The sequence below is a fragment of the Neolamprologus brichardi genome, chromosome 2 (assembly GCF_056152115.1).
Source record: "Neolamprologus brichardi isolate AB-2024 chromosome 2, ASM5615211v1, whole genome shotgun sequence".
Lineage (NCBI taxonomy): Eukaryota > Metazoa > Chordata > Actinopteri > Cichliformes > Cichlidae > Neolamprologus > Neolamprologus brichardi.
Window position 1 is genome coordinate 5,228,655 of NC_142105.1, and position 12,835 is coordinate 5,241,489.

Here is a 12,835-nt window from a genome sequence, read left to right on the forward strand (position 1 = left end):
TTGCTCAACTACTTCCCTGAAGATTTGTGCAACTGCTACCGGTTTATATTTAGGAACTCAAAATTGGAGTCATATATTTTTTTATAATCACGGATGAATGTACTAGGAAAGAGCATCTTCTTCACAGACTAAATTAGTACTTTGAAATTATCTTGACATGTACAATCCATCAAAACTTCGTTGAAGACAATACAGTACATGTCAGTATCATTTGTCTACAGCTGCAGCCTTCGGTAATCCTGCCAGAACCCCAAAACTGCTCAGGAAGAACTTGAAACGAATGACAAAATACCACAAGACACTGAATTTGCCTCCAGACTTCCCGTATTTCAAGCCAATTCATCCTCATTCTGTCTTTCAAATGGGTTTCAATGTTTGCTTCATGGATCAGCCTAAAACCCCGACATTTTCAAATAATCTATTTTTAAAATGCATTTTAGAGCCCCTCGCATTATGTAGCTCAGGTGCTTCAAAATCTTGATTCCATATAACTTACTGTGACAAATACAGCAGATGGCAAAGTGTAGCATTTAGCAAAAATAATTACCAATAAATAATATGGTAATCTAACTAATTTCTTTTGTGAGAAAATGTCAAAATGCACAGCCAGTAATCACAAGAAATAAAAAACAGATGAGGAGATTAGAAACCTCTAAGAAAAACAAAAGGTCTCATGTTGTTGTTTTTTTCTCTGAATCACTCGATATGTGATTATTACTAAATCCCTTCCAACCCTGGTCAGTAAGTAGACAATCAATCCAGTTATTATGAATGTTTTAATAAATTGTTGTTGTTGTTTTAATCATATACCTGACTTTTATTGCATTTAACCCTTTAAAGCCGGTCGGAGCAGCACGCTCTGTTTTGCGTAACTATTTTTAAATCCCGGTAGCTCTGCAACCACGTAAGCTAGCGCAATAATTTTTTTTGCATATGAAACCGGAGGACTTGTACTTACATCTTATGCCATCAGCTTGTCCTAGGTCACAGTTTCCTTCCACATATAGCTTTGCAAAAACTGCATAAAAAGCATTTGCGGCAACAAAACCATAATATTCCAGAAACACGCTTTGCCGATCCGATCAGCTGTTTGTAACACTTCCTACGTTGGAATAGACGTCAGAGCAAACTTTCGCATGTCCGCCATTACCTGCCCGAAACCAGAAGTGACGTCATTTTGCGGAAATGTAGTTTTTTACCATCAGGGCCTCATGAGCCTATACTGGTGTTTTTAAAAGTTATCTTTGACTTTATGACTTTCTGTGTCGTTTCTGGGATGCTTAGGACTCATATTGCTCTGCTGGAAATAGTTAATTTTGATGCATATGCTGCTTTTTTGCAAATTTGCACTATAATATTTATTTTCGTTTTCCTGCAGTATATGAAAATTGGTGTATTTCAAAAATAAAACTATGAAGACACTCAAAATAAATTTCCTGTGGTGGGAAACTATTTTGTGCAACTTTTTTGTATTTACAGTTTTGAGGGATAAGCCTCTTAAATTTCTCTAACTAGAAATATATGTTAAAAAAACAAAAACGATTTTCAATTTTTTTGTAGTTTATTGCACTTTTTTGCAATGTATGTAATTACTATGCACTTAATGCAGACATATTATTACAATTTGGGCTATAATGGTTGTATTGATGTATAGCAACTTGAAATGCTCCCAAAAATGGCTCCACAGCATGTAAAAATATAATATAAGCTCTGGCGGACTTGGTTCTATGGTAGGTCTTAAAGGGTTAAGTTATATGGGATAAATTCAACAGGCGAGGGGAGGCTCTTTTACCTGCCATAATTTGTTCTTCTGGTTCACTAATCTCTGCAGTTAAATATTAATACATTTTTTGTGGTAAATAAAATACTTTTGCATGCTGATTGAAATTTTTACCACACACACGACAACAAACAGGCATTGTTACATTTGGAATCATAGCATATCCGGCTTAACTGTTGTCTCTAATAGAGACAGGAAGGCAGAGGATGCCATATAAAATGAGCATAATCCTCACAGGTTTTGTAGACCTGTATAAATGGTGCGCTGCATTTGAAAAGTGTCTGTAAATAATACGCTGTTATCTAGTGTTTTGTGTCACTTTACTCTCAACATCCTTTACTTTGCTCATTATTTGGATTTTGTAAGTTTTGTATCCAAACACACATGTGCTAAAGCTTCTCAATTAGAGAACTCTTCTTTTATTGCAGCTGCTTTTATTATAGCCCATGGACGAGTCACATCAACTGCTCTTTGTGAAATTTGCACTTCACACAAAAACTGCTGTGAATATGTGTGGACCTCCTACCTGCTTTGAAGTGCTGCTGCCTGCTGAATTGTAACATGCTAAACATAAATCTTAATGGCACCGTGTGGAGAGGTTTCACTGCCCCAGTACTGTCTGCTGTTGCTTTGATCAGAAACCTCAGTGAGCTCTTTAGCACTGCTGCCTAATCCTGGTAGGTTTCTTCTGTAAATACTGACTAAGAAGGCAAGCAAGAACATGTTTATCAATTTATTTAATTGTGTAAATATATTTATTCTTGGGAAAATTTGTTTTAAAAAAACTTTTACACAAAGCTTGTTTGGCTTTATTTTTAGAGGGCTCCCTACTCTTCAAAAATGATGGCTCAAGTTCCAAATACTGTTACATTTCAAAGAAACATATTTAATAATCTCTTACTATTGCAGAGCATAGTATAGACCAGGGGTCGGCAACCTGCGGCTCTTTAGTCCTTTTAGTGCGGCTCTGCGTGGTTTGGGAAAATAAATTATTTTTTTAAGTAATTAGCTGAAGTATATTTTATTTATGTTAGTTCTTTTTTAACTTGTAGTTCTAAATTGGAAGATTATTGTGATATTGAAATATAAATATAAAATTATATTCTATTAGTTTTTGATCGCTCAAAATAAGTGTCACACTTGCTGAAGCCGGTGTACCCGCCGAAACGCCGTGCATTTATCGAGACTTTCAACCCCAGGTAGGCCAATTATGGATCTTCGGATCCACATTATGTCAGCAGCTATTCTCCACCGTGAACTATGTTAAAAACAAACACCGCCCACGCCTCACAGATGACAGCGTACAGTCCTGCGTAAAGATGAAAGTGACTTCGTACAGCCCCGATTTGCAGACGCTGTCACGGGAGTGGAACGGACTCAGGCGCAGACTGAGGTAGCACGGTTCAACGACACTTTATTAATCACACTGGTGCGCTATATACACATGAAGGGGTGGGGGGAAACACCAGGGTCCCGGGGATCAACAGACTGGGGAGACACACTTCTTCGCACTCGCTCTGCTCCTCGTCCAAACAGTCTCCATACAAGCAGCTCACTCTCACTCACGGGGTCCAGGGGTCACAAAAGGGCTGATCCAGGTAAACCTATTTACACAGACGAGGGTAAGTCAAAGGCAAACACGGGAACAGTAGAATCGCAAAGAAGCCAGGCAATACTAACGAGAGTTACTCAATATTTCAGCGACGAATAGCTCAGAGCCCCAGCCTTAAGAAGAGCCAGAGAACTGCAAATCGCTCGAGATCAGCTGCAGGTGCGTGGGCCAAGGGCAGGAGCCCAATCAGAGCTCCGCCCAGGCAGACAGGTAGGAGAGAGAGCGAGAGAAAAACAACAACACTTGTGGCCACACTGGGCTGGCCGGGGAGGCACAGGGACCATGACAGACGCTGTGCGCAGAGGTTCAGGAGCAGAAGTGCCATTGTAAACATATCACGGCAGACCCGACGATGTTTGCATGAACATGCTTTTCAGCATTAACATTCAACATTAACCAGGTTAAATACATATTTTGGCAGAATTTTGCAAATATCTATTTTTCATTTTTCAGCAGCATTGTGCTTCTTTTTCCAATTATTTTTTAAAAGTCAGGTCAAGGCTCCAAAAGCCCAAAGGCGATATATCTGTGGTGGCTCACAACAGTTTTTGTTTGCTACATGGATCATTTTAGTTCAGCTGGGTGTCTTTCCTTTTGTTATATTTCTCTAAGAATTCAAAATGTGTTAATTACATAAATAAAATGTAATTTTCTCTGTAGCACTTCCTGGTTTTAAGCAACACGCCTTAGTTGTTTACACAAAGCATAAAGGTAAAAAAAAAAACCAAACAATATATACAGTGTTATCTTCATTTTAGATGTCAAAAAGTATTTGCGGCTCCCAGTGATTTATTTTGCGTGGAAATCGCGTCCAAATGGCTCTTTGGGTGCTAAAGGTTGCTGACCCCTGGTATAGACTCAAGGTGTAAATCACAAGTTACTGATTTTAGTCGATGCTATGCAACAACTGTGGCCTTGTATACAATCACACAGGTGTCAGTGATATGTTATGATATTTCATAGAAGATTAATTTGGATAAAACCATTTACTGTATGTCTCAAACACAATATATAACCATTGAACTGTGCGATAAAAGAGGCAGCAAACATTGGGAGAGCACGTTAACACCAAATTTAGATCCTCGTGATAACTAGTATTTGTAAGGAACTGTGCCTTTACAAATAATAGGAAAATATTCACCTGTTATTGAATTTCATATGTTATTGATGTGTCTAAACTAAAGATATTTCACAATATATGCAGTCTTAATGCAGAGAAAAAACATTAACAGTCAAATACTGATTGATGTACATATCCTTAGCTTGTGAAGATTATTTGATTTATACAGGGAAGGAACTGGATGGATGGGTGGATGTTTTACTACGACCACTAAAACTGAATGTTTACCGGATAACATTTAAAGGGATTTATGTGGGGGTATATCTTCAAGATAGTCTGAATACCTTACCACTGTAGTTGTGAAGTTATTCAAATAAAACTTTGTGGGAGTTATTCTGAGCAGAACTTGATAAAGTATTATATCAGGGGGGATGGTGGAAGCCCAACTCAATCAGACGTAACAGCGGGGCTCGCTGGTGTGTTTATGGAACGGACCCAAAAGCAGACATGAAAGAAAGGAGGTGACAATAAACAAAAAGCGAGCCTTTATTACGGGCGATACAAAACAGAAAAATGGGGCAAGGCGGAAAACTAAAACCTAAACTGGGAAAACTAAAACTAACTATCAAAATGATGACAAAAGACAAGAACATGAAACTGAAGGGGAACATGCGAAAACGTAAATGTGAAATAATCCCAACATGAGTATTAATATGTACCTGAATAGTAGAAAGCAGAAACTCTGTGACATAATGTGACTTGACATAAGGACAAACAGACGACCTAATGCTGAACACAGGAAGACAGACGACTTAAATACACAGTAATGAGAAGAAACACCTGGGGAGACACAGCTGACACAAATGAACCTGATGCCAAAGGGAAAAGTAAAACTAAACACGCTGGACATGGAAACACCAGACTCTTCAAAATAAGATAGGAAACATGGAGAGACGTGGACATGACAACACAGGCAAGAAACACATGACAGCCTGGGGACTTGAAAGCACGGGCATAACTGAAAGTAAAACAGAGGACAAGACAGACTTACACAGAAGACAGGAAAGACACGTAAACAGGAGACATGGACAAACCAAAAACTGGAATAAAACGAATAAATAAATAAAATAAGATTAGCTATGGCAAAAGAAGTAGTGAGTATGAGGTCTCTGTAATTACTAAGTTGGTCATTCTTACTTGTAGTCCGAGGGCAGGAAGTGAGGAGGTCAGTCTGCTGGCAGACACACTTCCAGAGTAGGAATAAGAAGTACAGCAGAGAGTGGGTGGGCAGATGCAAGTCCAGAAGGTATGGAGTTTCAGGAGCACCGTAAGGCAATTGTAAGCACCTTAGGGCAACTGTTGTGATTTTGCATTACTGAATTGAAAAAGAAGCCATGAATTAGGACTGGTTGAGAGCTGAAGAATCCACGGGATTAAACTGGAGAGTCTTCTGATGGGTGAGAAGATTGTAGGTGTGGGATTCTAAACAGGATGTGAGAAGCAGGAGTTAGCACAAAGCAGGTTAAGGAAACCAAAGACAAAGAATGGGGCCAAATTACCATCATGGTAAATAGTACAGCCTATTGAGGAATCCGATATTACTGCACAGCCACCTTGTCTGCCCTGAATTCTGACAAATATTTTATAGAGAAAATATGTAGTGGTTGATATCAATATTTATGGATTCTGTTCCTGCTTATCCCTGAATAAGCAGGAAAAAGATGAGGATGGATGGATGTTTTTTTAAGTAGCCAAAAAAGTTGTTAGGTGATTTCAAATGAATTTTTAATAGCTTTCTTTTGTCACAACAGCCTGTGTCAGTTGTACTATGTAGTGGTTGTGGGTTTTGTTTTGTTTTGTTTTGGGGTTGTTTTTTTTTGGGGGGGGGGGGGGGGTTGCCTCCAGCCTGTTGGCTGCTTGTTGGTGCAGTCACATTGCAGTTTTTTCTGTTTTTTACACTTACAGCTGTGGTTAACTCTGTTCTTAGAGCCATTTCTTTATTTGTACCCATTCACCTTGGGTCTGTACAATGAAACAACTGAAGGATACCCAGAAAAAAAAAATCTGAACTTGTGAAATATGAACACCTTCAAGAATGTTCAGAAGAAGAAACAATGCAGGAACAAACATCCTGCTTTGTAATATAGAACACTGGTATGGACAAGGATGTGCAGATGTTTCCCAGAATGACACCCTGAAGTGATGAATTAATTCAAATTGTATGTCAAATAGCACACTAACTATAATAACAAATAGTGCAACCACTTATGTGTATTTATGTGATCTATTCATGACCAAAAGGTAGCTATAAGAAAGTGAGGATGGAGTGGGGTTACATAATTGAGGGATGCTGTAATTCTGTAATTGTATGCCATCTTGTCAATGTGTTGGCTTTTCCACTTCTTTAGCAATTTGTGGCTTAAAAGGAAACTGCAAAGGGGTTGAGTTGGCAGAGTCGATGTGATGAAAGCATCACTTTGGCAAAGTACAAAGAAAAACTCTAGGTTTAGCTCCAAACCAGCCAAAGGTGCATGCAACTAAAAGGAACACCTAGAAGCACAGTGCTTGTGTTCAAAATAAATATTAATGACATCACAAAGAGGGAACAAGGAACATAGTAGATAGGAATAGCGCCAAAAAAAACAAACAAAAAAACCCCTATACCTTCACAAAAAACAATATGAGATAAACTGTTTTACATTTATTGACCAAAAAAATCACACAGGGACAATAATGTGGTACGAGGAGAACACTGCAGTATCACTGAATAATATGGAACAGGTGATTATTATTCTGACTTCCAAAAAACACATATTTCACAAACGTACGCAGTCAAACTGGTGGTTGTATAACAAGAATGGTTATCCCAAACTGCTCAAAGCATGCTCAAGGCCTTTTATATCTCCTGTAGGCTTTTGTATCTCATAGCATCAATGGTGGGAAAATCTTTTGCCTTTTGTGAATCTGAAATACTTGATTTACCTCAAATTACACTTTTGGTTTTTGAAGGTCAAGAGATGACTCATAACTTTCTGGTGTGTCTGTCATATACTGATTTACAGGAGATAATAATGGATGGCCCCATCTTTTTGACAAGTATTTTGGAATGCCGAGTCATAACGCCAGGACCAAGTCCAATGTATGCTGTGAGTACCTTCATTTTAAATGTTAGAACTTTGTCCTTAAATCGATTATTTGTTTTTCACAATGTTTTATAGCAAATAGTTATTAATATATCAGATGTGCTTTCATGACAGTATTTACTTTCTGCTTTCGCTTGAAATTAAAACAGTAGACATTCCCTCATTACCGCATTGCAGGAATATCCTAGATGCGTGTCTTCGTTTGCCACTGAAATGTTTACATTGTGTTTTGTTGCTGTGATAAAATAGTAAAAGAGATGGAGTTCAAGGCAAACATGTTTAATGTTGCAAACTCTACAATAGGGCTGCCACGATTAGTCAACTGGTCACGATTACGTCGACTATTAAAATTGTCGACGACGAATTTAATAGTCGATGTGTCGTTTGAAGCTTTGTAAGATCCCAAAAGACGCAGGAATAAGTAGTAGGATTTAATAGTGTAATAACGGACTGAAACAGAAGATGGCAGCACTGCATGTACAAGGATGCCAGCTGCCGTTAAACCCCGAAGAAGAAGTAGTGTCCAGTATCATAGCTGTGTCCAAATTCAGGAACCGCATCCTCCTGTGCCCGCATTTGTAGGGCGATTACGTTACAGCGACACGGCGAGGACTGTCCAAATTCGAAGACTCAGACAAATGCATCCGACAAATGCTGGGACACCCAGTTTGTGCTCCCAGTTTGGAGCACAAACTGGGTGTCATCAGGACGCTACAACACAGAGCGAACACCATCCCCACAGACTCAGCGGCCAGGGAGGCAGAAGAGGCCCTGAGTAAATGTGGTTATCCCAGCTGGACTTTTGTCAAAGCGGGAAAGGCATCTAAAGAAAGCTCCAGCTGATCCAGGAGAGAAGGACAACCGCTGCCCAAGGGAAAATCTGTAGTGATCCCTTATGTGTCAGGAGTTGAGATGCATTTTTTCTAAACACCAGGTCTCTGTGGCTTTTAAACCCCAAAACATGCTGTGCCAAAAATTGATCCACCCCAAGGATCGGGTCCTCCGACACAAACAGAGTAACATAGTGTACGCTGTTAAGTGCCAGGAGGATTGCCAGGATTTATACATCGGGGAAACCAAACAACCTCTGGCGAAGCAGATGGCACAACACAGAAGAGCTACCTCGTCAGGCCAGGACTCTGCAGTCTGTTTACACCTACAGGCCTGTGGACACTTTTTCAATGATGAGGATGCACATCCTGGACAGGGAAGAACGCTGGTTTGAGCGCAGAGTCAAGGAGGCCATTTACGTGAAAAGGGAAAGACCATCTCTGAATCGAGGAGGGGGCCTAAGGGTACATCTTTCGCCATCTTATAATGCTGTGATTGCAGCCATTCCCCAACTCTCTGTGAACGGTACTCATGGCCATTGATCAGTGGTCTTTGATCAGTGGGTTTTGGTCAGTGGTTGTTGATCAATGGTCATGAGAATTTGCATAATTATGATTAAGGAACTGACCTCCCAGTCCATTGTTCCTTCAGTGGGCTAGTTTCAGTCATTATGCAAATGTACTGTTTATAAGATTTGGGGAAACCTGCAGTCAGCTGAGACTGAAGAAGTCACTTGGATGAGTGACGAAACGTTTCTCCCACAAAAACGCTATGTCCAGATGAACTTTTGGAGAATGCGCCCTTCATTTCCCCAGATCTGAAGGATGGGTCGAGTGTATACTTTGTGACCCAACCTATTCCAGAATTCATAGCGCGGCCCTGCTTAGTTTCCAACAATGGCGGCAGCTAGTTAGTTTTAATATTACTCTTTTTATTCTTTCTGGGTCACAAAATAAACATTTAACATATTTTCAGGCAAGAATCTAGCTGTGTAAACCTCAAATATCTGCTCAGTTTATCAAGACACCACATATTTTCAAAAGCGCTCCGACGTTTTCGGAGACGTCTGTTAGCCACTAGCTCGATAGCTTTCAAGGCTCACTAGAGAGCGTGAGAACACCGGACTCCCCACAAATCGTTTTCAATCCCACCGCCGTCTTTTGCTACTAAGGTTAAACATGATATATAAGTCACTTAGATAACTTAAAAATGTTATTGTTTGACTTTTTTCAGTATTTTATTTGTTCCTGAGTAAATCGGTTTGGCTGAATAAACATCAAGCAGACAACTGATTATCAGAAGTGTGAGATGCTTGAGAATATACTCCGGTGTCCTGTTATATTTTAGATAGCAAGGACCAGACGGCTGAGTTTATTAAACTCCACCGAAACAATCTGCAAATTTCATTAAAATTTAATAAACTATCATCTTGTCTTTATTTTTAGTTAGCACATACCTTAAACACTTAAAGCTGTAAGCTAATGATAGTTATATAAGAGCTGACCCATGCTGGTGCAATAAGCTGTAGGTTTTACGTCCAATGGATGCATGATCTGATTAGTCGACTAATCAAAAAAATAATCGGTGACTAGTCGACTATCAAAATAATCGTTTGTGGCAGCCCTACTCTACAAGCTATGTTAAGACTACTGGTGGAGATTAAAATTGCCAAAACTTTCAACCTCACATTTTGTGTAGTTGGAATGTTTTCATCTGTAAATACAGATTTGTCAAAATCAAAGGAACCCTTTTTTCAACCCAGTCAAGTCATTGGGGGCTAATAGCCACCACTGTATAAGCGAGATGAAAGAACAATAACAAATGCCTTTTGATGTTTAATACCTCAGGACAGAAACACAGAATGCCTTTCATTTTTTTTCTTTTGTTTGTCTTTTGATTCATATCCAATGATGTCGTTGATGTAAAAGAACACGAGGTGGGAAGATGGGAAAAACTTTTACGTTCTGCGTGTTGTGAGAACTATTTTTTCAGAAAAATGGGCACAAATATGCACAATTTAGACAAAGTTTTGTTTTTCAAGCATTAAACTCATCTTGTAAAGGATATAAACAATAACATTTGCTAATTTTTAAAAAAAAAAAAGTAAGTACCATTTTGTTTGTTTGTTTTGGGGGATTTTGTGGGATTGACCGATTTACATAGTATGGCCAATAAAATGAGTATACCAGACTTATTTGAGTGTTAGTTTGATATAGCTTTTTTATTCTACTTTGCTGATGTCTTTTCATCTTATTCCATTTCATACATGTAAAAAAGGAATTTTATGCATCATGACAGCTGCAATTTTAGTCTATTGTTGGTTTTGTCAAAATCTTTCTGTGTAACGATCAATCATGCATGCATGACCAATCTGTTTATGTAATTATTCTTTTAACTTGCCATCCGTACTATAAGTAACAAAGGCTTAAGCATGACAGTCTTAAGAAGATGAAATCAAATTGTCAAGCTTCGATTTTAGATCCAGTTTGGATTTTTCTTTTCCCATTATATGCACCTTTTCAGCTCATGCTTTTTAATCTGCCAGCTGTTTGAAAGCTATGTATTATCCACACTGTGCTCACTGACAAGCAGTGTATTTTCTATTCTACATAGAATAGAAGAGATGCATAACTTTGTGTCCCCAAAAATGAAGCCCTGCAGGCTAAGTTCCTTTTGAGAATGAGAATCAGTAGGATGATAGCTAACATGACAGCTAATTAGAGATGCACTACTGCACTGACCGGTGACCGCCAGTCAACCTCCCAGATTACTCACATATGGGCATGTGTTACGCACACACAGCAGTGCAGGCAAATAGTCACATATATATTTTTTGTCATAACACATTGATGTCAGGATCTGAAAGCAGAAGACTCTGCCTCCCATACTACTATTAAACATCCTAGGAATCACAAGTAAGCCTGCTGTCTGAGAGCAAATTACTCTATAGGGGTGATAAAGTACTGTGAGGTCTTTAAGATTACATGGGGCCTGATTGTTCATTATCTTGTATGTGAGGGGAAGGATTTTAAATTTAGTTCTGAATTTAATAGGGAACCAATGTAGAGTAGACAATATGGAAGAAATACCCTTCTCTTTCTAGTCCCTGTTGCTACTCTTGCTCAATCAACTCAAGGCTTTTCAGGGAGTTTTTACAACAACCTGATAATAGTGAATTACAATAATCCAGTCTAAGTAATAAATGCATGAACAACTCTTTCAGCATCCCTCTGAGACAGGACTGCAAACTACAGTACTACTATAGCATACAGTACTATGCTATAGTACATAGTCAAAAATGACTCCAAATTTCATCACAGTGTTACAAAAGCCAAGGTAATACCACCCAGAATAAGTATCTGGTTAGAAACCATATTTCTAAGACTTTTAAGGCCGAGTACACCAACTTCAGTTTTCTCAATTTAAAAGCAAGAAATTGGAGGCCTTCCAGGTCTTTATGTTTTTTCCTGCAGTTTAACTCATTCATGTGTGTCACCTATTTGCATAGAGAGATAAATGCATAGCAGGAAAAATGTATGCTATGCTTTCTAATGATACTGCCAAAGGGAAGCATGTCTAATGTAAACAGAATTGGTCCTAGCACGGAACCCTGTGGAACTCCATAATTAACCTTAGTGTATGAAGACTCCCCATGAACATGAACAAACTGGAGTCTATTAGATGCATATGATTTAAGCCACTACAGTGCAGTACCTATAATACCCACAACATGCTCTGTGATAAAATATTATGGTCAACAGTATCAAACGCTGCACTGAGGTCTAGTAGAACAAGCACAGAGATGAGTCCACTGTCAGCGGTTATAAGAAGATCATTTGTGACTTCACTAATGCAGTTTCTCTACTGATGAGCTCTACTGTTTTACAACTACTCTTTCAAGAATTTTAAGATAAAAGGAAGGTTATAGAGAATTGCCTATAATTTTAATGTGTTGGTGTTTGTGGCTTCTATACTTTAAGCAGTCACTCACAGCAAATGATTTTCATCGAAGCATTAAAAACAATCCTCATGTTTAAAATGTTTGTATGTGCCTTTGTGTATTTAATTTTGAGTGTCTGAAAATAGAGGACTATTTATAAAAATGGCTGTAAACAGTTAGGGCATTTTTTGTAAAAACCCCTTTAATAAAAGCTGAACTTTATTTTTCTTTATTATTTAAAATCCACTGCTGCAAAGCTTTTTAAAAAATGTGCCCAACAAATTATGTATCTAATTGTAGAATGCAGCACAATAACAAGTCTTTTTTTTTAGCTGCATAATAATTTAACTAACCTCTTTTGAACAATTATTTAAATCAGATTTGCCACTCAGTTTCAGGATTGTGAGCAGTGTGACCAAAAGGCTTGTGAATATCATCACATGAATCTGATGTTTCAACCCAGAACATT

At 38.5% G+C, this 12,835-nt stretch overlaps 1 protein-coding gene across 1 annotated transcript in view; it reads left to right on the forward strand.

Annotated features, from left to right (window-relative positions):
* rxfp1 (relaxin family peptide receptor 1) overlaps positions 1 to 12,835 on the forward strand; it is a 76,330-nt gene that overhangs the window by 40,803 nt on the left and 22,692 nt on the right. The window contains exon 3 of the mRNA XM_087852394.1: positions 7,515 to 7,598. Within this exon, the coding sequence (XP_087708520.1) occupies positions 7,515 to 7,598 (84 nt within the window). The remainder of the gene's footprint in view (positions 1 to 7,514; positions 7,599 to 12,835) is intronic.